Source organism: Gossypium hirsutum, chromosome D03 (genome assembly GCF_007990345.1).
Source record: "Gossypium hirsutum isolate 1008001.06 chromosome D03, Gossypium_hirsutum_v2.1, whole genome shotgun sequence".
Classification (NCBI taxonomy): Eukaryota; Viridiplantae; Streptophyta; class Magnoliopsida; order Malvales; family Malvaceae; genus Gossypium; species Gossypium hirsutum.
This window is the reverse complement of record NC_053439.1, coordinates 35,826,592-35,851,766: the sequence shown is the minus strand read 5'-3', so window position 1 is coordinate 35,851,766 and position 25,175 is coordinate 35,826,592. Positions and strand designations below refer to the sequence as shown.

The following is a 25,175-nucleotide window of genomic DNA, read 5'->3' as shown; positions in this document are numbered from 1 at the left end:
GCTAATAAAATCATAGTAAGTGTTACTTATAAGCATACTATACTCAAAATCAAATGTTCATATTTACATATATACACATGTACACAAAGGATATGGGATGGAGAGGAGAAGAAGGAAAATAATTGAAGAATTATAATACTAAGAAATTGTTTTAAAGGATGGTTGCAAATGTTTTATTGAAATACTAAGTGACCGATATAAAATGAATTAAGGAGGCCTTAATTGACAAATTGACTAGTAAATGTTAATAATAATAATGACTTGTAGAGAGGATAAACTATTATTAGAGTAAATCCTTTAAAGGACTTATTTGTAAAATATTGATAATTATGTTAATTTTATAAATTTGGAATTAATGGCATGTTCATAAGGTTCATTACAAAATATCATATGTTTAAGAAATGAGTGGTTGGGTAATGAATTTTGATAATAAATTTGGTATATTGAACATAATGAGTTAAATTGTAATGACTATAAAATGTTTACGATATAAAAATGCAAATTGCCCCTAATTTTTTTTCCCAAAACATTGGATCAAGATTTGGTATCGATATTAGGGGCAAAGTACCGATATCTTGAGAAAGGTATTGATACCTTCAGCAAGGTATCGATACTTGTTAAATTAAATTGAATTTTTCAGATATTAAAGCTTAAATTAGTATCGATACCTGAAGTTAGGTACTGATATTTGTAGTGAGGTACCAATACTTTAACCTTGAATAAATATGTTTCTAAATATTTTAAGACATAAGTTTACAGTTTAAGCCTCAAGTGATAAGGAAATTACCTGATAAGTTTTAAAAGATGGTAAACAGTACTTTAAACATAAATACAATATTTATTTGACACGAATTTATCGAAGTTTCTTTGGCAATGAATGTAACATTCCGATTCTTGAAACCGTTGAGCGGATCAAGTATGAGGGTGTTACAATCGCTCATCGTCATTACTGCTTACTACCACCTTCAACTTCTATGTCCAAAGCAAACCAAAGCCAATCAATACTTATCCCAAACCTAAGCAAAGCTAACAACATTTAAAAATGGGTTTAGTTTCATATTCTTTTAAGTTAAGGTAGTTTGGGATCTAAGTCGGAAGATCTCAACAGTGGAATGGAAGCTTAAGGGTGGAAGAGGAACATACCAAAAATGTGTGTTGATCCAACGATGGAGGGATATCAAAGAAAGCTAGGTCACAACTTTTATTTTAGATTTAGGGAAATCAGTGATGGTTTTTAATGAGGTCCCATTTGGAAAGGGTATGAAAAATGAGTTTAAAGCATTGTTAAGGACTTCACTGACACAATGACCGGCGCGCGGCCCAATAGCCCAGCATTAAAGTTGGCCAATTTCTCTCTCTCTCTCTCTTATGGAAAAATTGACTAAAGTGTTAAGTTTTAATGACATTAATATGAAAATTCACATGAATAATTTTTTAAAACTTTTTTATGAAATTTTCTTAATTTTTTATTCTTTTTAATATTTCATATGTTTATTTATGATTTTTTATGAAGTATATGTGGATTGCATGTTACTATTGTTGACATTTTAGGATGTGTTTGAAAAGTCATATAATAATTAAATTTTGGTGTAATTGCTTGCAATTACACACGTGGCATATTTGGGTAACCACTCTAATTAGTGGTTCCCATTGAATTATGGAACACCATAATTACACTCTTCACTTCTTAAAGGGTGAGAATCAGAGTAATTACACGTGTGATTACAAACAATTGCACTCAAATCCAAACCCTAAAGATTTTTAAATATTTATGTGCATGATTTAATTTTAAAATATATATTTATATAATCATAGTGTTTTAAATTCAAGATATATATTATTTTACTAATTTGGCTTAAATAATTTGAAATTTTCATTATTGAGAGATAGTTTTCTATACATTATAAGCTACTAAATAGTTAACTAATTTACATAGTATTTATTATAAATTATTTATATTAAATTTAACTAAACTACATAGTATTTATTGCTAATTTTTTATACTTGGTCATGAATCAATTTGTCACACCCTAAAATATAGGGGGTTAGTTGTAATAGATAAGAAAGAATTAAGTCTTAAGCTTGATGGAGAAGTAATTTGTACATTCTTTAGAGGTTTTAGGTTCAAATCACACCTCTCTCGTTTTTCCTTTTTAAATTTTCAGCAACATAGGATAGAAGCTACACCAAAATAAAAATTACTTAAAGTAGAAACTTATCAAGAAATGGGCAAACGGGTAGTAGCCCAATGGTTAAGCACTTGCTCCTTCTCCTGGCATAACCAGGTTTGAACCACCCCATTCCCAAGTCCCTTTCATTTTATTTTGGTAGAATAGTGGAAATTACCATGAAGCCCCTTCATATTTGAAAACCTTAGCTATTTAGTCCATTTTCCCCTAATTACACTAGGATTATGTTTCTTTTTTCATTCCAATTAGAATTTATCTTCTCTCTTCCTATTTCTTTTCATATTTCTTTTCCATCCTCTTCTTTGCATCAAATTTTCTCTCTATTGCTGAAACTATCTTTGCTCCTAATATCAAATCAATCCCCTATAATCAATTCTCTGACGATTGTTGAAATCATTGTTGAAAGCCTCCGTAATTCCATCAAGTTTTGTAAGTGCATCTCGATTTAAAGTTTAGACCATAAAATTTCGTATAATTTCTATCTCATATTGATTTTTTTAAATCAATTAGTCAATCTTTCACGGTTCTTGACAAATCTTTTGTTAATATCGTCAAATCTCGATAAATCTTATAAAACAAACATTAACCCGTGTGACATTGTCGTTTGAAAGACTCATTTTAAGTGCATCAAACCAGATTTGAGCGCAAGGAACATTGTTCAAGATCCCGGTGACAGGTGTCTGTTCTTTTGCAAGTGAATTGGGGCAAATCGTACCTCGGAATAAGGTCACACAACCAGCCACACGTGTGGACCACACAGTCCTCTCACACGACCATGTCCCATTGAAACCTTAGGAATTTCAAATGTCACATAGCCTAAAGCCTTCTACACAACTTGCCACACGACCGTTTCTTCTTTTTACCTTGATTTTGCAATTCCCATATGGCCATGTGCCTCTATTTTATAGTTTTGCCCAGAATTTTATGATTTGTTCAGTTTAGTCCTTGAATGGTTTCTAAATTATTTTTAGTGTTTTATTTTTTTCAATTAAGTGTCTGATAATATGAATAATGTTAGAATCTATGACCTGGCTGGCTGAATTAATGTTATATATAATTGCACGAATTATGAATGATATATATGTCTATTGTATTTGTATTTGTATTTGTATTTGTAATGGTACACACAACCTACCTTATGTTATCGTTAAACCAAACACATGATAAGCATGTTTTTTGCCACTGAATCAATATGTTATAAGCATAATATTTGCCACTAAATCGAACTATTATAAGCATAATGATTGCTACTATAAAATTTTGTTAAAAGCATATTAAATGGTATTGTATTGATTTGTTTTGAACATGCATAGCATTGGCGAGACAATATGAATGGAGGAAGTTGAGTAGTTTATCTACACCATTGAGTGGTTTATCCATACCGTTTGAACAACTTTTATCTGTATCGTTTGAGTGGTTTAACCTCACAGTACTAGCAGCTTTAATTCTGCAAACATGTTGTGTATTCACAACCTACTAACAACTTGTCTGCAAAAAGTTTTTACTAGAAAACTCAGTTGTTCATCCATCCTTTTTATTACTAGTGGTTTATCCACAACATGGTGTAAATGTAAAGGAGTTCTGGAGAACTCCTACTGTGATGTGTAATGATGGAGTAGGACCTATTTTCTGGTAATTGAAATTGCATAAGCATAAGCATTATGGTGAACATTGAGATGTTGTGGCGATGAGATGAACTGAAAAATTGATATTCTGAAACTACTATTGTAAATTTTGTGATACTATTTATGGTTAATCTGAAAAAAAGATTTTCTGATTTTCTATTTGATTGCGATTATACTATGTGTTATTATTTAATATGACTTACCGATTGTTTGCACTGAACTTCTTGTGATTGAACTTACACTGAGCTTCATAGCTCACTCCCCTTTATTCTTCATATTTACAAATAATCCACCAGGTTAGGATGCGGACACAATATTCGAAGGGACTCGGCTTGATTTTTTCTTTTATAATATTTTAGATCTATTATTTGAAATTTTCTGTTATTTAGAAACTGTAATGTTTTATTTAAACTGTAACACGATTCTTATGTTTTTAGGGATTATTTAGCATGCATGATCTTTAATTTTGATTAGGTTATCAAAATTAGGGAATTTAATTATTTATGCATAAAATACAGCTTCAATTAAAACTAAGATTAGGTACTAATTTATCCACTGCTAGATCATAAATTTTTAAGTATTAAATAGACCGAAAATTAATTAAGTTTTCAAAAGTAGTCACCATTATGTAGGAAAGTTAAGCCAAATCGATTTTTGTTAAACTCGTAAAATTTTTTTGGAAATAGACTAAAGTTTTCCACCAAAACAAACAAATATTTTAAAATGATTATTTTATAAACCCCGATCATTGTTAGGATATTTTGTTGGCCAATATAATCTCTCGGATTTGGGCTTAACATCTAAACCGATTTGGAAAGGTTGCATTTGGTGGTATCAGAGCTACATATTTACAAAACTTGGACTGTGAAAATTTGAATAAGTCTGCATGCATGCATCAAAAAGGGATATTTTGGGAAAAATCATGCCACAAGTTTTGAAAATTGATTTTTTTGCAAAAAATTAAATTCGAGACTCTGATGTCTGTCCTACTTTAGTCACTGTCATTCTTGAAACTGTAGATAAACTGTGATTGTTAGACTGTAAAGACTCAGGAAATAACTAATGTTTGAAGCTCTTTGTTTGAAACATGTAAATACCCTTTAAATATTAGATTTTTGATAGATCACTATGAACACCCAAGGTAGACGAGGTAGGGGTAGGCTGCGTAGGGTTCATATGTAGAGCCATCCACTGTTTAGGGTAAGAACTCGATTCTTGAGGAGTATGTTAAAAATTCTACCGCCAATAGTGGTAGAGGTTATGAGAACGACAATGATGTCGTGACACAGGTAGTGCTGAGAGTGTTACAAATACTTGTTGGAGCCCAAACTGGAATGGGAGTCGTGGGTTTGTTGCAAAGAAACTTCGATCAAATGGGGCTGAAACATTTAAAGGCGTTACTGGGAAGACTCCTATTATGGCCGAATATTGGATGGAGTCTACGAAAAGGATTTTGGAGTTTTAGATTGTACTCTAGAATAAAAACTAAAGGGAACCGTGTCCTTGTTAAGGGAAGAAGCCTATCATTTGTGGCAATCTGTTATAAAAGGTACGCATGTTGAATGTATAACTTAGGAATATTTCCAAGAGGCCTTCCAAAAGAAATATTTAGGCACTATGTATGTGAAAGTCCGCAGACTCGAATTTATAGAGTTAAAACAAATAGATAAAACTATATCAGAATATGAGGCTGAATTTTGAAGTTCAGCCACTATGCCCAAGGAATGGTCATCATAGAGTAGGGAAAGTGTATAAGGTTCGAAAATGGGTTGCGATACGATCTCAAAATACAGGTCGCTTCACACCAGGAATGGGTGTTTGAGACCATAATGGAAAAAGCTAAAATTGTGGAAGAGACCAAACAAGTGGAACACAAAAAACGGGAGAAGAATAAGGCCTCGGTAAAGAGGGATTCTGGTTCTACTAACTCGAATTCTTGTTGCATCAAACGAGTTAGGGAGGGTAGTCCACAGCAAGGGGTTGCTACAACTAATCCTAAGGGTAAGACTCCTAACTATACGTATTATGTAAACACTATTTGGGCAAGTGTTGGAGGAATTGGGTGTCTGCTTGAAATGTGGATCGATGGAGCATAGGTATAAGGATTGTCCTTGGCAGATCGAGCAAGCGCAACCTCCTGCTACAAATCAGACCCAAAACCAGAGATTGTATCACTTACCTCCAAGGGGTCGTGGTCAAAATAGGACCACAAATATTGTAGCAACCAATGAAAACTGAATCAAGGCTAGATAACTCGCCCTTGTTTATGTCGTTAGAAGTCATGAGGAACGAGATACATCCGATACTATCATAGGTATATTTTTATATTAGACATAAGACCCAATATTGCATAGAACTGCATAGGAATCAGAGTTGTGTAGCAAAAGCGTGATGGTTGTTTTGAAAAGAGGAATAATGGATTTGTGGCTAAGCGATTGAAATTTTAAGGATAAAATTTCTTTAAGGATGGGAGATTTGTCACACCCCAAAATATATGGGGTTAGTTGTAATGAATAAGTAAGAATTAAGCCTTAGGCTTGATGGATAAGTAGCTTGTACATTCATTAGAGGTCTTAAGTTCAAACCACACCTCTAATATTTTTCCTTTTTAAATTTCTAGCAACCTAGGATAGAAGCCATACCAAAATAAATATTATTTGGAGTAGAAACCTATTAAGAAATGGGCAGCAACCCAATAGTTAAGCACTTACTCCTTCTCCTAGCACAACTAAGTTTAAACCACTCCATTCCTAAGTCTCTTTCATTTTATTTCAACAGAATAGTTAAGCACTTACTCATTCTCCTAGCACAACTAAGTTTAAACCACTCCATTCCTAAGTCTTTTTCATTTTATTTCAACAGAATAGGGAAATTACCATACAACCTTTTCAAATTTGAAAATCCTAGTTATTTAGTCCATTTTCCCCTAATTACACTAGGATTATGTTTCTTTTTCCATTCCAATTTGAATTTCTCTTCTCTCTTCCTATTTATTTTTCATCATCTTCTTTGCATCAAATTTTCGCTCCATTGCTAAAATTATCTTTGCTCTCAATATCAAATCAATCGCTGATAAATCAATTTTCTACCGATTGTTGAAATCATCATTGATAACCTTTGTAATTCCATCAAGTTCCGTAAGTGCATCTCGATCTAAAGTTTAGACCCTAAATTTTGTAAAACTTCTATATGATATTTGATCTTTCAAATCAATTAGTCAATCTTTCATTTCGTTAATATCGTCGAATCTTGATAAATCTTAGAAAATAAATGTTAACCCATGGGAAATTATCGTTTAAATGACTCGTTTTAGATGCATCAAACCAGATTTGAGCACGAGAAACATCGTTCGAGATCCTAGTGACAGGTGTGTATTCTTTTACAAGTGAATCGAGGCAAACCTTGCCTCAAAATAGAGCCACATGGCCAGCCACACGGCGTGTAGACCACACGGGGCCCCTCACACGGCCATGTCCCTCTAAAACCCTAAGAATTTTGAATCTCACACGGCCCAAAGCTTTCCACACAATCGTGTCTTCCCTATACCTTGATTTTGAAATCACCACACAGTCTCAGTCTGTTACATGTCCTGGCAACACGACCGTGTAGCCCTTTTATAGGGACATGTGCCCTTGTTTTACAGTTTTCCCCTGAATTCTATAATTTGCTCAGTTTAGTCCCTAAATGGTTTCTAAACTATTTTTAGTGCTTTATTTTTTTTTTCAATAAAGTCTTTGATAATATGAATAACTTTAGAATCCATGACCTGATTGGTTGAATTAATGTTATATATAATTGCATGAATTGTGAATGATATATATGTCTATTGTATATGTATTTCTGATGATATGTACAATCTACCTTATGTTACACCGTACTAGCAGCTTTAATCTGCAAACATGTTGTGTATTCAAAACCTATTAACAACTTGTCTGCAATAAGTTTTTATCAAAAACCCCAATGGTTCATCCACCCTTTTTATTACTAGTGGTTTATCCACAACAAGTGGTTCGTTCACAGCATGGTCTAAAGGTAGAGGAGTTCTAGGGAACTCTTACTGTGGTGTGTAACGGTGGGGTAGGACCCTTTTCTGATAATTGAAATTGCATTGTATGCATAATCATAAGCATTGTGGTGAACATTGAGATGTTGTAGCGATGAGATGAACTGAAAAATCAATATTTTGAAACTACTATTGTGAATTCTGTGATACTATTGATGGTTAATTTGAGAAACTAATTCTCTGATTTGCTATTTGATTGCAATATACTATGCATTATTATTTAGTATGACGTATCATCCGTTTGAACTGATCTTCTTGTGATTGAACTCACACTGTGCTTCATAGCTCACTCCCCTTTATTCTTCATCATTACAAATAAATCATCAAGTTAGGATGCTGACACGACATTCGGAGGGAATCAGCTTAGTTTTGTCTTTTATAGTATTTTAGATCTATTATTTGAAAATTTTTATTGTTCAGAAACTATAATGTTTTATTAAACTATGGCATGAGATTTAAGTTTTTAGGGATTATTCAACATACATTACCTTTGATTTTGATTAGGTTATTAAAATTAGGGAATTTAATTATTTATGCATAAAATACAGCTTCTATTAAAACTAAGATTAGGTATCAATTTATTCATTGCTAGATCATAAATTTTTAAGTATTAAATAAATCGAAAATTAATTAAGTTTTCAAAAATAGTCACCATTACGTAGGAAAGTTAAGCCAAATTGGATTTTGTTAAAGTTGTAAACTTATTTTGGAAATAGACTAAAGTTTTCCATCAAAACAAGCAAATGTTTTAAAATGACTATTTTATAAACCTCGATAGCTACTAGGCCATTTCGGTGATCGATGTAATCTCCTTGATTCGGGCCTAACGTCCAGGCTGAGTCGGGGAAGCTACACAATCGATAATAACAATGAATATATGTTTAATTTTAAAAATAGAATAACTCAACAAATATGGAATGCTAGAGTAATTAGATAAAATTTCTTAGGATATTCATTTATTGGTAATTTTATTAGAAATCGAATTGTAGAATACTTTTTTCGACTAATGAATTATATACAATTGTTTGATTTTAGGTTTTGTTACTTCTTTAGAGATTTTTTTTCTCAAATATTATTAATAATTTTTATAATAATTAGTATCTTTTTAGAATTTAAAATTATTTAGTTGTGTCGTTACAATTTATACTATCAAATATGAATTTGAGAATTACGATGTAAGCACCCTCTATTAATCAAACAAATCTAGAGAATTAGAATTATTTATAATTACAAGGTGTAATTAGTATAAAATTTCCTCCAATTCCTCTGTGATAATCAAACACACTCTTAATGGCTTGATCAACTTTTCTATTCAAATAAAATATTTAGTTTTTTATACTTTGGTTTGATCAATTTTAATCCACATACTTTTCAAAATGGTCATTTTTTAATCCTTTAATTTTCTAATTTTAAAATTTTAGTCCTGACTCAAATAGTAACAGTTTAATCTGTTTGGTTAAATTTAATTACTAGTTATGTACCATGCATGTAGTTGTAGATTTAGTCCATATTCTCCAATAATTGGATCATTATAAGTCCTTATAAATTTCAAATTTGGAAATTTGAGTTTTGACACAAACAACAATCGTTAATCCATTATTTGGATTTTTGGTGAGTAATATAGGGAAATAATAAGCTGACATGATATTACACATGATAATATGTTTGTTATATCATATTTTGGAAATGACAGAACTTAATTTAATGAATTTAATATTTATTGTTTGGTGAGAAATTTTGAAAAATACAGTTATTAAAAATGACCAAATTAAAATATATAGACTAAATTCATAACTTTCGTAAAATACAATAACTAATAATAATTAATTGCTAGAAAAGAACAATAAATCCCACAATTTGCATTCGAAACAAGTCTCAAGCAATCAACCAACAAAACAAAAATTGAAAACATAAATAAAAAAATAAAAAAAATAATTAAAGTCTCAAAAAGATGATGCAAGAGTTTAAGCTATGGTGGCAACTGCAACGGGAACACTCAAAGCCACCTAGCACTTTCCATTGACAATGGTGTAGCTATCTCTTGATCTTCCTTCATCACAATATTAAAAGTGATTGTATGAAAATAATATAATACAGCTTAATATCTCACATGATAGTTATTTAACCAGTAATTCGAAACTCATTAATCTTTCAAGTTAATTATTAATAGTGATTGTCGATTAAGTCTTAATTTAATTAGTATGTGTATTATTGTCAATACAAGAGGACGTGGGTTCGAGGGCTTTGAAGCGTATTGGTAATTATAAGCATTGTGTCAAAAAGAACAGATATGATCAGAACTTATAATGATATTATTAAAAAAACCTTATAGTAATTATTTTAGTTAATAAGAGATAAAATTTTGTTTTATTTATTAATTTTTTATCATTGTGAAATATATTTATTTTAAATATTTAAATGAACAACGAACAACAGAGTGATTTTTTAATTTTAAAAAACTCTTAAATTTTTTATGTAAAATTTAATATTTATTAATATTTTCCATTTTTGGAATAATAAATTTTATTTATGATTTATTATATTTTTGTTATTTTTTTGGATTTTAACTAATTTTTAAGTTATTGTTGACATAACATATAAGATAAAATAATGTCATGTTAACAATAAAAAATTGAGGATCAATTTACTTCAAATAAAAGAGTAATGTCAAATTGAATAAATTAGTAAAGGTCAAGGGCTATTTTTATTGTGCCTTATATATAAAAGGCCAAAATAAGCATTTAACATCCCGCTTTTAATGGAGGGATCATTTTACTCCTTCATTTAACATTTAGGGATTAATTTGTTCATTTTTCCAATAAAGAGATCAAAATGCAATCCAAAATATAATCTAGGGATTGCCATAATACTTTCATTAACTATGATTAAAGGAATAATGATAAATTTAGCCCAACGTTTACATTTTTTTTGTTAATTTGATCCTTATTCTTTTTTTTAGCTAAATTTGACCCTTAACATTAAAAAAAAGAGTTAAATCGTTTTTAATAAAAATACTGACTAAAATATTAAATTTTAACGTTATTGGTGTGACAACTTGCATGGTAGTCCATGTGCACATCATGCTAATATAACACCATTTGTTTTATATGTCAAGTAAATAAATAATTCAAAAAAATATAAAAATACACCAAAAATTATAATATAAAAAGTTCATAAAAATTCAAAAAAAAATTAGCCTGGAGTAGACTTGGATTGTCACACAAGCTACTATGTTTAAAAATTAAATATTTTAATTAGTATTCTCGTTAATAAAACATCACTTCGACTTTTTTTCAAAAATTCGATAGTCAAATTTGATTTTTTTTTAAATGTTAAAAACAAATTGAGCTAAAAAATTTTAAATTGATAAAAATATATAAATATGGGTAAATTACACCAATAGTCACTCAACTTTGACCTCAATGACAAAACAGAAATTCAACTTTCAGTTTAGTCACTCTACTTTCAAAAAATAACAAATTAGTCACTAACGTTATCGAAAAGTGACAAATCAGTCACCCATTAACATTTTCCATTATAGGTCTAACGGGACAAGTGACTTGGCCAATTAACTTGCCACGTTGGACAAGGCAAAGTTGAGTGACTGTTTTATTTTCATCCTTCATTTTCTGTTTTTTTAATAAATGGCTCAATATTTTTACTTTTTGCTTAAATGGCCCAATATGTTTATACTTCTTCTTTTCCATCCCAACAATCTCACCATCGCCACCTCCGCCACAACCATCTTTGGCATCACCATCGATGACCTCCAAACCACCACGTTATCCTTTTTTTCTTTTTCAACCCTCCAATAGAGGAGCCACCACAATTGGGATCCGACTGTCTTTTACTACTGCCAAATCCATTAACTCTGGAAAAACCATATCGAAATGGGATTGGAGGCAATTTGGGATCAAACTATTAGTACCCACAACCAAACTGGTGAGGATAAAATCCTCCAAAGAAACATTCAAGCGATTTAAGAATCAAAACAGCTCAAATTTGTCGAGATCTTCATGGGATATATGATATAAACAAAAGGGTCGATTAAGCTAAACAACACTAACTCCATTGCCAATATTATCAAGTTGCATAAAACAAAATCAAAAGCAAAACAAGAGGAACATCCAGACAAACCAAACAATCGATTGAACCCATGATTTTCGGGAAAAAAAGAAAGCGGTTCCTCCAAAGGGACAACCAAATGCCGACAAGAGAAATTTCGGGTCGGGACAATAATTAGAAAGATCCCAAATTCGAAATTGGACTGGGTAATGTAGCAAAGGATCTTGCTTTGTTCCTAAATGGTCGAGATGGTGCATTTGGTCGGATACAACGAAGAAAAACTCTCGACCGTTCTCGTCACTGAAACTATTATTTGTGAAGCTTGCCCCACCGTCGTCGCAGCGATCCACAACCTTATGCTACTGCTACCACTATAGAATTTTTCTCTTCTCCTCCTCCTCCTTTTCTTATTTTTCTTTTGCTTCTTCTTTTTCTTTTACTGTCTAGCCCAGCTAGGATTTTAAATTAGGGTCATTTACCCACTGAGATGACAGGTCAGCTTTTTGTTACGTCTGTAATGGAAAATGGTTGTAGGATTCATTTGTTATTTTTTGAAAATTGAATAACTAAATTGAATGTTCAGTGACTGTTTTGTCATTGAGGTTAAAAATGAGTAACTGTTGGTGTAATTTACCCTATAAATATTAAATACTAGATTTGACATTGATAACCTTCATAATTTGTAATATTCAATAATAATAATAATAATAATAATAATAATAATAATAATATGGCATGATTAGAGCACTTATTTCACCGATATGTCAATGTTTTGACCAACAAATTTTCTGATTTTCTTGCGAACGACATAAATATTGTTAGGGGCAATTGTGTCATTTCATGTGTCGTGGGTCCTCCATCGTCATTTTTTATTACCTTATTCTTAAATTAAGTAGGTGTTTAATACACCATTTAAATAATATTTGACTTTTAAATGTGTTTGATAATCATTTTAATTTTTTACTTAATATACAATTTTCAACAAAAAAAAATAATTAAATAAGATAACTTATTAAGAAAATATTAAATTATATTTTATTTTATTAAAAATTTGAAATTTATACAGAAATGAGATATTTAGACCATCATATTTATTTTTTACCCAAAACTATTCAAAATAATAAGATTAAAACTAAAAAAAATAAGTAATTTTTTAAAATTAATATTTATTTTTATAAAAAAGATAATTATATTCACTATTTATATTTTATAATTTACCAAATAAATTTTTAATATAAATTCAAAGCTTATAAAATTTAGTAATACTTAATATTTTAATATTTAAAAAAACAAAATAATGTTTATGTAAAGGAATTAATTATAACATTTCCAATATTAAATTTCCTTTTCCATGGAATCGTCATATAAAAAGTCAAAAACATAATCAATGAATAATGATGTACTGATCAGCTAATTAAAAAAAATTAGAAGATTAGCAAGTTGTTAATTGTTAATTAGTGAAATGCAGCATTAACCCTACTTTATTTTCCCTTTTTGATAAAAGCATTAACCCTACTTTTAATATTCATTTCTATTTTATTTGTGGGGATGAGTCGTTAACCACTTTGAGTAAAAGGCTTTAAACCGTGGATAGAATATGATAAATTCGTCAAGTAACAAAGGTTAATCTCTACTATTTTTTTATAATTTTAAAATTTTAATCCTCGTATTTGTTAAATTTATTAAGTTATGAGATTTCCAAAATTTGATGCAACAAATATATTATCATGTGTTATTTTCATATATTATTTAGTACAAATTTTAGTTAATGGATTAACGACTGTTGTTTGTGTCAAAATTGAAATTTCTAAATTTAAAAGGTATAGAGATTTAGAATTATTCAATTGGAGAATATGAACAACTATACACATAGTACATGACTAGTAATTGAATTTAACCAAATGGATTTAACTGTTTTTGTTTGGGTCGAGACCAAAATTTCAAAATTCGAAAAGTATAATAACTAAAATTGGCCAATTCAGAAAGTATAGGGACAGATTAATCAAATTAAAGTAGAAAGACAAAATTCATAATTTTTGGAAATTATAGGGACTAATACTAGAATTTAACAAATATTTTGATATTTTGGACAAATATAACTTATTTTTGTCTAAATTTAATAACAAAATTAATTAACTAATTAAAGGCATAGACCTAATTAAACATGTTAAATGCTTCAAATAAGGAAGTAACTACATAAACAACAAAATCTCATGCCAATAACACTCCACTTATATAGATTTTCTTTAAGATTACAGTAGGAGTAAATTGTGCGTTAAATGCTGCTCCAAATGTAAAAGTTTATTAGCCTCATATTCAATTATCATTAATTAACTCCCACTAAATCAAAATACAAAGAGTATTATAAATGACATGTATGAACCATTATTATTTATATTATACTAAATTGCTCATATCTATATACCAGCTTGGCGGAAGCAATAGAGTGATGATGGTTAGCATACCACACCAAAATAACCATTAAAAATATACATTCAAAAAATTGGAGGATTATAATTGATATAGACATATTGTCAATATAAGAGGACGTAAGTTCGAGTGTGCTGAAGTGCATTATCCTCTTATTTATGGGTTGAGGAGGGACTATGAGTAGTTTTAGATATTGTGTCAAAAAGAGCAAATATGACCAATACAATTTTAAACTTGAAAATTGAAAGATAAGTAAAAATTCTTGTAAAAAAAAAATAAGACCTCTCCAGAATAAGTGAAAAATACTCCTACCAAATGTAACATTTAGGGTCTGTTTGATTGACGGAATTGATTTTCCGGAAAATCATTTCCAACTTTTCCAGCGTTTGATTGGCGGAAAACATTTTCCATTTGGAAAATGAACTCCAAAACAAGGGAAAATGGGTTACATTTTAGGGAAAATGTCTTACCCTTTCAATTTCCGTAAGACATTTTCCGTGCTCTCCTCTCTATCGCCTCCTTCATTCCTTCCTTCATTTCCGATAGAAAACTGCTTCTGTTTATCGATTTTCCAGTAACTTGTTTTTTTAATTATTCAATACTTGTTTTTTAACACAATTATAAATAATTTATTTGATATTAGTTTTTTTTCAATTTATAACGATTAATATTGTAGCTTAATAATTGAGTATTATTATAAATAAATCATTGCAATATATGTAAAAATAATTTAAAATATAAAAATTTATTAATATATATTAATATATGTAAAAACAACTTTTTCGAAAAATATTTTCAAAAAATCTGCCAAGCTGCAGAAAATATTTTACACAGATTCAATCAAACACCAGAAAATATTTTCCAGTAAATCATTTTACAGAAAAGTAAAACATTTTCCAGAAATCATTTTACGGAAAATATTTTACTGGCAATCAAACAGACCCTTATAATATGATTTTTTATTGTAAAGTGTTATTCGAATCATCTTTACTATAAGAAAGTTAATAAAAAAATAGGTGAGTATTTGGTATACGATGAATGTAATTTTTTAAGCCTACAAGCATAGTTAGAATTTTGCACTATTTGAGTTGTGTGACTCAAATTCCTCTTAAAAAAATGATACAATGGTAAAACTAGGGGATTTGTGGAGGGTTTAAGGCTGACGCCCGAAGGCCCGAGTAGAATCCGTATAGAACTACACTTCGTCTATTTTACATTGATTAGAATAAGGTTTTTTCAACCTTTAAATATATGTAGTCACAACTCCTCTTGTATCATTCGATTTTCATCATTAGTGAATTTTCTTCTCCTCTACCCGTGGTTTTTTTCCAAAAGAGTTTCCACGTAAAATCTGTGTGTTTTATTTTTTTTCTTATTGCTTTACGATCGTTCTATATTGCCATTATCGACGTTCAATTTTACAGCTGTATATTCCATTTCTTTTATATATTTATTTTTTAATTTTTTACCGTACCCTATATATTATTGTCATCAACCTAATCCTACCAAACAATGTTTCAAATATTTTTCCATTAACATAGGACCTACTGATAAACATTATAAGAATAGAGAAACCAAATTAAAATAAAGACCAAAAGAGGGAGTATAATAGAGGGACTAAACCGATAATTAGACCAAAAGAGGAGGTGATAATGGAAGGGTAATAAAATATAATCCAAATGGGAGCAACTTGCCCACAACCCCACTGTTGTATTGGATTCCTCCGATTAAAATATTATTAAAGTAAAGATGAATCACACTGCAATTTTTTTTGTTCTTTTTTACCATTTCCAGGTCTGTCTCGATATTGTATTCTTCTCCACCAAACGACCCAACAACTTTCCTCTACAGGAAAATAATATTAAGAAAAATAACTGGTTCTTTTTCCCTGTTTGGTTTCCTAGAAAATGTGTGAGCCAGTGGAAGGCAACGCGTGTTCTTTTCCCTCAAAACAATATCGCCACCACCACTTGGAACAAAGTCAGGGGATTATGGATTTGGATGATCTCGATCTCGAGAGTTCATGGCCGTTGGATCATCAGTCTTTCCTTTCAAACCCCACTTCTCCTTTTATCTTAGCTTCTTCTTCTGAACAGCCTTGTTCTCCTCTCTGGGTTTTCTCCGATGATGATAATAATAAGCTTGGCTCTCACCCTGTCGATTGCAATCTTCTTGTTACGTGTTAGTCCCTTTCAACTCTTTTCTCCCTTTCTTTTTTTTTTCTCCTGATTAAGATAAACTATTGACTTTTTGCTTGATTTGGAGCTTGAACTTTGGTCTGTTCTGCCTTGGTTGAATTTGATAATCCCGAAAACTTAGGAAATTTCTTCTTTTAAGATGTTGCTGACTCTCTAACATGATTTCTGGTATCTGGATTTAAAAAGCTCCATTTGGTTTCTCAAGACCTGGAGAGTAAGATAATTTGTTAATGGAATATAACGCTTATATAATTAAGTTCCAATCCAAGTTTCTTGGTAACCAAACTAACCCCATAAAGAAGAACTTGAAACCATATGGTTATAGTAATTTCTTTAGCACTTGTTTATGGAGAGTGAATGTCTTTTTGTGTTTTTTTGTCTTTTGAATAAACCGTAACTTGAAACACTGAATTCATGCTGGAAATTGCACATATTTAATTGCCTTGATATTTCTCCGAAATGCAGGTATTCCCAATCCTGGAAATGAATATCCAAAGGAGGAGAATGATAATAGAGGGATGCCTTCTCCATTTCTGGGACAGCTACCCCTTGAGAACCCGGATAGTTATTGTGTAATTAAACAAAGGATGACTAAGGCACTACGTTACTTCAAAGAATCAACTGAACAACATGTTCTAGCTCAGGTTTGGGCACCTGTAAAAAACGGGGGCCGTTACGTTTTAACAACGTCTGGGCAACCTTTTGTCCTTGATCCACATAGCAGTGGGTTACATCAGTATAGGATGGTTTCTTTGATGTACATGTTTTCTGTGGATGGAGAGAGTGATGTACAGCTTGGGCTTCCTGGCCGTGTTTTTAGGCAAAAATTGCCGGAATGGACTCCAAATGTGCAGTATTATTCCAGCAGAGAGTATTCACGGCGTGATCATGCTCTGCATTACAACGTTCAGGGAACCTTGGCATTGCCAGTCTTCGAACCTTCTAAACAGTCCTGTGTTGGTGTACTTGAACTCATAATGACTTCACCGATGATTCACTATGCACCTGAGGTTGATAAAGTATGCAAAGCACTTGAGGTTGGGTTTCTTTTACCCTACCTAGTCTCTTACCAGTTTCGCATTTGATTAGTGCTAAATCATTACTCCTTTCTCTGAGAACCTTATTTCTCGCATTCTTAAGCACCCTCAGTCACATGATTTCAGTTCTTATGCAGGCAGCTAATTTGAAAAGTTCAGAAATATTGGATCATCCAAGCACCAAGGTTGACTGCACTGATTATTGTGTCAAATCTGTTATCCTTTTCTGATATTTTATTGTGGTGGTCCTCCATTTCTTATATCTATGCTGACAAACTAATGCTTTTTATACCAGATTTGCAATAAAAGTCGTCAAAATGCACTGGCTGAAATTCTGGAGATCTTGACGATGGTCTGTGAAACACACAAACTACCTTTGGCTCAAACCTGGGTCCCTTGCAGGCATCGTAATGTTTTAGCCCATGGTGGTGGTTCAAAGAAATACTGTACGAGCTTTGATGGTAGCTGCATGGGACAAGTCTGCATATCCACGACTGACGTAGCATTCTATGTTGTAGATGCTCACATGTGGGGTTTCCGGGAGGCTTGTCTTGAACATCACCTACAAAAGGGACAGGGGGTTTCTGGGAGGGCATTTTTATCCCATAATCCATGCTTTTGTGCTGATATTACCCAATTCTGCAAAACTGAGTACCCCTTAGTACACTATGCACGCATGTTTGGATTAACCAGCTGTTTTGCAATCTGCTTACAGAGTACTTACACTGGAGATGATGATTATGTTCTTGAATTTTTTTTGCCTCCTGCTATTGCTGACTTCAATGAACAACAGACCTTGTTGGGTTCCATATTGTCAACAATAAAGCAACATTTCCAGTGTATTAAGGTTGCTCCTGGAACCAAACTTAAAGAGAATAAAGGATCTATAGAAATCATTATAGCTTCTTCAGATGAAAGGCTTAGTTCAAGGCTCGAATTTATTCCAATTTCACCATCTGTGAAGTCGCCACCTGGGACTAACAGCTCGCCAAATAGAGGAGATCTGCAAATAGATTCATTGAGAAAGCAATTAAGTGATAATCATGACCCTGCAACTGATGGAAGCAAGGTTGTTGCTAGTGGAAGCCAAGATCCTGTTTGTCTTCCGAAGAATGAAGAACTAAAAAAACCCGAGAGAAAACATGGGAAAACTGAGAAATCGATTAGTCTAGAGGTGCTCCAACAGTATTTTGCAGGGAGTCTCAAAGATGCTGCAAAGAGCCTTGGTGGTATGTGTTATGCTCTGCCTTCGAAACTTTTTTTTTGCCTTTTTAACTTGCATTATTTAAGATGCCGATTTATTTATATATAAACTGGAATATATATATTTCCGATACCTATTGAAATGGACTATGCTCAGGGAGATTCTTGCTTTACAGTTTGCCCTACAACAATGAAGCAAATCTGCAGGCAGCATGGGATCTCCCGATGGCCATCTCGTAAGATCAACAAAGTCAACCGTTCCCTCACTAAGCTAAAGCATGTTATTGAATCTGTCCAAGGTGCTGATGAAGCATTTGATTTAACTTCACTTGCCACAAGTCCACTCCCAGTTGCTGTAGGTTCCATTTCATGGACAACCGGTTTGAATGGTTCCCATCAACAAAACTTAACAAATTCCAAACCTTCCGAGCCTCAAGTTGACAAAAACGATTTGCCCACATGTCAGATGCCAGGAAGTAACACACAAGTTTTGGTGGATGATCAGTTGCTGGGAGGGAGGACATTGATCCAAGAACAACTTTTCCCTCACCATAATGGGCTTTCACCAAGCTTGGATAAAGGGGCAAACAGATTCAAAACAGGGAGTGGTTCTAGAGACGAGAGTGCTGGGACACCTACTTCTCATGGATCATGCCAAGGTAGCCCTGCAACTGAAAGTGCCGCTACTAAGGATCCACTTGGTTTCAGCCACGACCAATGCTCCCCCAAATTGGCCTTCCATTTAGAGGAACTGAATATATCTACTTCATTCTCAATGCCGGAAGCCCCTGTGACAGCAGAACCTCGAGAACCATTTGGAGGCATGTTAGTGGAGGATGCTGGAAGTTCGAAAGACTTAAGAAACCTATGTCCAATAGTAGCAGAAATCGGTGCCGATGAACGATTACCAGAATCTAGTTGGACACCGCCGCAATGTTCCGAACTGGGTATCAAGCACACAATGCATACATTCACTCAGACAACACCCCATGTAACAGCTCGGCATGGAATGAAGAGTGTGACCATTAAGGCTACATACAGGGAAGATATAATCAGATTTCGGATCTCCTTAAGTAGTGGGATAGTGGAACTGAAAGAGGAAGTGGCCAAGAGGCTGAAACTGGAGGTGGGTACTTTTGATATCAAGTATTTGGATGATGATAATGAATGGGTTTTGATAGCTTGTGATGCTGACCTTCAGGAATGTCTAGATGTTTCAAGATCATCAGGCAGCAATATCATTCGATTATCAGTTCACGACACGGTGGCCAATTTAGGGAGTTCCTGTGAGAGCACTGGAGAGTTGTGATTAAGTTGTATATATATATTTAAAGTGTAATTCTTATAGTCAGTCCTAGAATTTTGGGCGAGCGAAACTGAAGATTTTATTTCCAATAGCTTTCTCAAGTTGTAAGAAACTAAGAAAAAAAATTCCATGAATCCAATTTGTCATCTTTGCTAATGAATAAGGACGTTTTATTTGTAATGTATCATAAATTCTTCGTAAATCTAGCATATCATTTTAAACCACTCATTTTCAGATGATGATATGATGGCGAATTTGATATCACAAGTCAAATGATAATAATTTAAAATTAGTGAAGTAAAAAATCAACATAATTATTATATCAGAAACTATCAAGTTTTTTCTTTTAGTGTGATATAAAAAGAAAAGGAAGAGAGAGAAATCTGCTGAGATTTAAACATAGAAGTTTGCAGGGACCTCTTATTATTGGATTGGAGAAAACCATATGCATAAAAGTTGGGCCACATAATAATAAGTTTACAAAAATCTAAAACTTGATAGTTCAGCCCACACATTACCCCGCAAAAGAAAAAGAAGACTTGAAAGGGAAAATGATTAGGTAAACAAGCTGCTGCATAGCACCATGTTTATGGTGATTGATGTTCATAACAAAATTAAACACCCTCTCTAGTTATATATAGTAGAAGGATGGGTCTCTAAGGTGCTGTGCAGTTCTTTTTGGGATCATTATTATCACCATTGACCACCACCTCCGAGAGATGCATCTCCATCTTGGCCTCTTGTCTTGCTGCTATTATTCTCTTTGTGGACTTGTAATATGTGGCATACAACAACAGCTGTGCTAAACTAAACAATGTCCCTAGTCCATTTGGAACCTGCAAATTTTATGAAACCCCAAACCCTATTAAATCATTTGCAAAACCAGATCTATCTCAAAGCTCAAAACCCATACAAAAGTTTGTATTTGATAAAAGATCAAGTGTTTAAATCTATGAACTGGACCATCTCATCACTAAACCTTAAAAGTAAATACAAACAACTCTACATTTGATCAGATGACATGATATGATTCAATATAAATTCCTAATGTAACCTCCCACATGGTAGTTAGCTGATTTTGTGTCCCTAGTGAAAAAGGGCCTTATTTCCTTTGCCATTCTCTTTTAGAAGGCACATGGAATGAAAGGTGCCTAACTTTCCAAAACAACACAAAATACCAACCTTCCCTCCTAGACTTCATTTCTTGTTGGGCTTTGCAAAAGAGGTAATTTGATGCCAATTATTTGAATTGTACAATGTATCCACTAATACTAAATATATTGGGTAAGAAAGTCGGTTACATTAATATTAACATGATATCTCCTTTTTTAAACCCATACCAATCCAAGAGGTCTTATTTCGCTAATTGTAAAAACCATTTTTCTTTATTTTCTACTTTTTTCAGACACCTTATCACATCATCTTACATCATAGGGTCTCTGAAAACGTGGAAAACAAAGCCAAATCGCCTTTATATTTTGGTGATTCAATGTAAGAAAAATAAACTGTATTTATTTTGTATCATTTTGATAATTCTTCTTTTTCTTGTATTTATTTAACCCAAAAAAAACATTTATAAGTTGATTGTGTTTTTGGTAAATATCAAGATTTACGTTTTTTTGTCAATTTCGTTTAGTAAATGATTCGTATGTATCACTTTCAACCTTCTATAAGATCGTTGATATGTTTTGCTCTTAACTTGAGGTAGTATCTAAAGATTATGTACTTATTATTAGAATGGATTGTATGACCACTTTCAATTTTAATTTCCGTATTTTTTATTTCTGTTTTATGGTCCATGCTCGAGATTTATGACTACTTTTCTTAATAATATCATCTTTAAAGTTTAAACTTGTGTTGTCTTCTTTGAAATGTAATATGCCATACTAGTTCAACTAAAACTCGTTGGTACCACTTGCAATTTTTGATTCATTTCTTCAGTTTTATATATAATTAATTTTCTTGTTGAGTTAGTAGAGATGAAGAGTAATGAAAAGAGAAAGAAAAAGGTGAAAACCCAATGTGTAACTTACAGCAATAAAAGGATCAAAAGGGAGGAAAGCATATGCAGTCCAAGCAACACCATTGGCAAAGGATGCTAGTGACAGGAAAAATGGCATATACTCCACACTTTTCGTCGTGATCACCAGTTTCTGCATCATCATCATCATCGTCATCATATAATAAAATTGGTTTAATAGGTAATCAATATATAGATTTCCATTGATACTAACCATGACGGATAAAGGGGCAGCATACATCATGATATTGAACAAAATAGCTATAATTCCGACCACCATGGATCGACGTTGAGTGGTGTGAGCTATGATAAGAACCAGAGCGGTGACACCCGCAATAAAAATCATCTCAACTAGCACTATTAGCATCACTTTCACTCTCTTTTTCTTGTCATGGCAATAGATGAGGAAGAGGGTTAGGTATACAATCTCAATGGCAGTCCCTGTGCCATTGATGGTTACAACCAGGGTGCTGTTGGGGTGCACCATAGGCAGCCCATAAACCACCCAAACCATGCAATTGATTAAGGTTGCAAGGTATGGGGCTGGGGAGAACTGTTCCACTGATCCTTTCTTCCAAATTCTAATAAAAGTTGGCCTGCCACAATAATTCTCATTCATTAGCCAAAATAATGCAATGAACTTAACACGTTAATTAAGCAAAACCCAAATAATCTAATTCCTTTGTAACTAGCAAAACTAATTATGGTAGGTTTGATTATTGGCTTTAATTATGTTACCCTTCACAGTGAAAAAGCCAACAATGCCCTTTTGTTTTTCTTTTTTCTAGAATTCAGAAACACAATCCCAAATAATATAAAATTAAAAATAAAACATATTTCGACACGGTTGTTGGAGCTGAATTAGATTAATCGGTATATTAATTTGGACACAAGGTTTGAATTTATTAGATTATGCATCATTTTGAACTGGTTAAACCAGAATAAAAAAATGATTGAACCAAATTTTATAAATTTTTAATAATTTATTTAACTGAAACCAGGTTGGTGGTAAGAATCGATGGTTTGACTTGTTTGATTATCGATTTGATTTCAAAAATCATAAATATAAAATTAAATGAAAATAAATTCAAACACACCTACACAATAATAACTTAAAATAAATCTAAGAAAAATATACCTCAGATTGGAACTTAAAACATTAAAAGATTATTTTCTTTTTCTTGACTTCAAGAGAAAATCTCAAAAATTAAGGAAAAAAAAACTCAATGATACTTTGGAAAGATTATGCTAAAGTCAAAGCTTACACAGGAGACAAGAACAAGAAGAGGGAGATTACATTCCCTGGAAAAGAAACAGAAGAAACAACATTAGTTTAGCCTTCAAATACATGGAAGTCAAAGTGAAAAATAATAATAATCTCCTTTCCTATATGCAAATTTAAGGAAATTCGGAATTTAAATAGCTATTACAACGAATCGTTATAATTTTTTTTCATTAAGTTCATAACAGCGATCAATACGATGCAATCCAAAAAGCATAGATCATATGAACGTACCTGTGATTCCAACTACATTTCGGATGGTGGTGACAAGGTGCGAAACCATGGCGGAGAGAAGTAGAGAAATGAATGAGAGAAGAGGGAAGAAAGGAGAAGAAAAATGAGGGAGAGAGAGAGAGAGTTCCAAAGGAATAGGATATTTTCAGAAGAGAATAGATTTGGATGAGACACCAATGAGTTTGTACACACATATATATATACACAAACAAAGAGGAATCAATGAGTTGATGTATCTAAAACTGGTGGTTACTTGCATGACATGTATGATCCGAAATGTTTCAGCTCTGCCGAGAGCTCTACGGATTCACTTAGCATTCTAAACAAAAAACTGTTATGGCAGTGAATTATTTCCTCATGAATAGTTAACTAAGCCAATGATAGATATTCACTGCTATTTTCCACTCAATTGGAGGTCTTAGCTTATCCAAAACAAAAATTCCATATGGGTTTCAACTTTGCAAGAGAGATCTTAGGCAGACATTTGGCCAGCCACGTTTTTGATAAGTGAAACAAACCCCAATTGGAACCTTTTACTATATAAGCACAATGAAAAGCTTTTCAAGGGTTGAATGACAAATATGCTTTTCATATAATGGTTCAATTCATTTCATTTATACTGTAGGGAATATTGCATTTAATTATCAGGCTGAGTGAAGTAATAAATTAATAAACTAGTACAATTTTCAACCTTGGGACTGATATTGCTGTCAATACAGATCAGTCATGGTAAGTATATGAGTTGGACATGCATTTTGTGTTGTACATCAGATCCATTACATCACCTAACATTAACCTTACATGTTATTTATCATGTCGTTTTAACATGCGAATACCAAAAATGAAAAAATATAAATCGTAAAATAATGATCACAACATCGCGCTGCAAATATACCTTGAAAAGGTACATGATTTTGGCACCATGAACATTCAACACTTTCTAATATCCAGAGATCAGCTAACAATGAACATGACACAGACATGGAAGACAAAGAAAACCCAAAGTCAAAAAGATTCAGCATTAGGCAGATAATGTAGTAGTATACTGATATTGATATATTGGTATTGTTGTGTTTTTTTTTGTCAAAAAAAAAAGTATACTCAATAACATTGGCTAGTCTCCTCGTCACGAGTATTCTCTAAAGAGGTAAACGACTAATTATAAAATATGCTCCATCCTCATGGATGGAAATCAAACTCCTAACCTTATAATTAAGGAATGAGATAAACAATCACTACATCACATCTCATTGTTATATTGGTACTATTTTCTCTTCATTTTCAACCCTTCTTTTTTGCTCTGGCATGTTTGTATAGATTGGCTACACATAGTGCTAACCTTTTACGCAATTCTATCAATCAAATCAGTTGCAAAGTATCAATTGGCTTCAACCTTTTTCCAGAAAATCAATTGCATTGGATATGGACACATTCAAGAGCCTTGCAAGACTTTGAAATAGTGGAGATGATAAAAGGCAAAGCTATAGCTACAGACTAATTAAATTTCTGGGCTAAATATAGAG

General features: G+C 32.3%; 2 protein-coding genes across 3 annotated transcripts; one reads left to right on the top strand and one right to left on the bottom strand.

Moving 5' to 3' along the window:
* Window positions 1-16,135: 16,135 nt before the first annotated feature.
* LOC107950130 (protein NLP6) lies at window positions 16,136-20,300 on the top strand. 2 transcript variants are annotated; one of them, XM_016884909.2, is made up of 6 exons: window positions 16,136-16,553; window positions 17,036-17,607; window positions 17,745-17,792; window positions 17,903-18,836; window positions 18,987-19,936; window positions 20,012-20,300. In XM_016884909.2, exons 1-6 carry the CDS (start codon window positions 16,280-16,282, stop codon window positions 20,117-20,119), a joined length of 2,886 nt encoding a protein of 961 aa, XP_016740398.2. In that variant the 5' UTR covers window positions 16,136-16,279; the 3' UTR covers window positions 20,120-20,300. The 2 variants fall into 2 exon arrangements, with proteins under 2 accessions (XP_016740398.2, XP_016740397.2); XM_016884908.2 differs by having other exon boundaries at window positions 18,987-20,300.
* A 208-nt stretch (window positions 20,301-20,508) lies between these two features.
* Window positions 20,509-24,221, bottom strand: LOC107950131 (bidirectional sugar transporter SWEET4). The gene is made up of 5 exons (XM_016884910.2): window positions 23,653-24,221; window positions 23,402-23,438; window positions 22,351-22,732; window positions 22,150-22,269; window positions 20,509-20,952 (listed from the first exon to the last, which is right to left on the bottom strand). Exons 1-5 carry the CDS (start codon window positions 23,699-23,701, stop codon window positions 20,773-20,775), a joined length of 768 nt encoding a protein of 255 aa, XP_016740399.2. The 5' UTR covers window positions 23,702-24,221; the 3' UTR covers window positions 20,509-20,772.
* Window positions 24,222-25,175: the final 954 nt, after the last annotated feature.

Excerpts from the sequence above, each read along its gene's own strand:
- LOC107950131 (XM_016884910.2), bottom strand. The coding sequence starts at position 23,701 with ATGGTTTCGCACCTTGTCACCACCATCCGAAATGTAGTTGGAATCACA. Across the intron at positions 23,439-23,652 it reads AAATGTAGTTGGAATCACAG|GGAATGTAATCTCCCTCTTC; the intron begins GTACGTTCATAT and ends TTTCTTTTCCAG. Across the intron at positions 20,953-22,149 it reads CTTTTGATCCTTTTATTGCT|GTTCCAAATGGACTAGGGAC; the intron begins GTAAGTTACACA and ends TAAAATTTGCAG.
- LOC107950130 (XM_016884908.2), top strand. The coding sequence starts at position 16,280 with ATGTGTGAGCCAGTGGAAGGCAACGCGTGTTCTTTTCCCTCAAAACAA. Across the intron at positions 16,554-17,035 it reads TTGCAATCTTCTTGTTACGT|GTATTCCCAATCCTGGAAAT; the intron begins GTTAGTCCCTTT and ends TCCGAAATGCAG. Across the intron at positions 18,837-18,986 it reads TGCTGCAAAGAGCCTTGGTG|TTTGCCCTACAACAATGAAG; the intron begins GTATGTGTTATG and ends CTTGCTTTACAG.